The sequence below is a fragment of the Penaeus monodon genome, chromosome 25, assembly GCF_015228065.2.
Source record: "Penaeus monodon isolate SGIC_2016 chromosome 25, NSTDA_Pmon_1, whole genome shotgun sequence".
Classification (NCBI taxonomy): domain Eukaryota; kingdom Metazoa; phylum Arthropoda; class Malacostraca; order Decapoda; family Penaeidae; genus Penaeus; species Penaeus monodon.
Genome location: NC_051410.1, coordinates 4,040,661 through 4,041,106, shown reverse-complemented (window position 1 = coordinate 4,041,106; position 446 = coordinate 4,040,661). Strand labels below are relative to the sequence as shown.

At 62.8% G+C, this 446-nt stretch overlaps 1 protein-coding gene across 1 annotated transcript in view; it reads right to left on the bottom strand.

Annotated features, from left to right (window-relative positions):
- Positions 1-446, bottom strand: part of LOC119589500 — a gene marked incomplete in the record, with an annotated part of 30,146 nt that overhangs the window by 336 nt on the left and 29,364 nt on the right. The window contains 1 exon segment of the mRNA XM_037938100.1: positions 3-124. Within this exon segment, the coding sequence (XP_037794028.1) occupies positions 42-124 (83 nt within the window).

Here is a 446-nt window from a genome sequence, read left to right as displayed (position 1 = left end):
TGGGATATCCCCTAAGGCGTTCGTGGATACCCAGCGGATTCTCATCTCTCGGCGGCTAAAAGAACGGCCAGACACGAGATGATCAACACCGCTACAGACGTCCCCACGCTGCTTCCGGTGCTGGCTGCTGGGGTGAGGGGGTGGGGGGTGAGGGGAGGGAGTGGGGGGTGAGGGGAGTGAGGAAGTGAGGGTGGAGGAGAGGTGAGGGGGTGGGGGGTGAGGGGAGTGAGGAAGTGAGGGTGGAGGAGAGGTGAGGGGGTGGGGGTATAAGTGATGTAGAATATAGTATGGAGAAGATATAGAGGGGTGGTGGGGTGGAGGGAGTGAGGAGGTGGAGGGTGAGGGGGTAAGGGGGTGGGGGAGTGAGGGGGTGAGGAGTGAGGTGGAAGGAGAGGTGAGGGGGTGGTGGGGGTGGAGGTGGGAGAGGAGGGGTGTGAGGGGGGGTT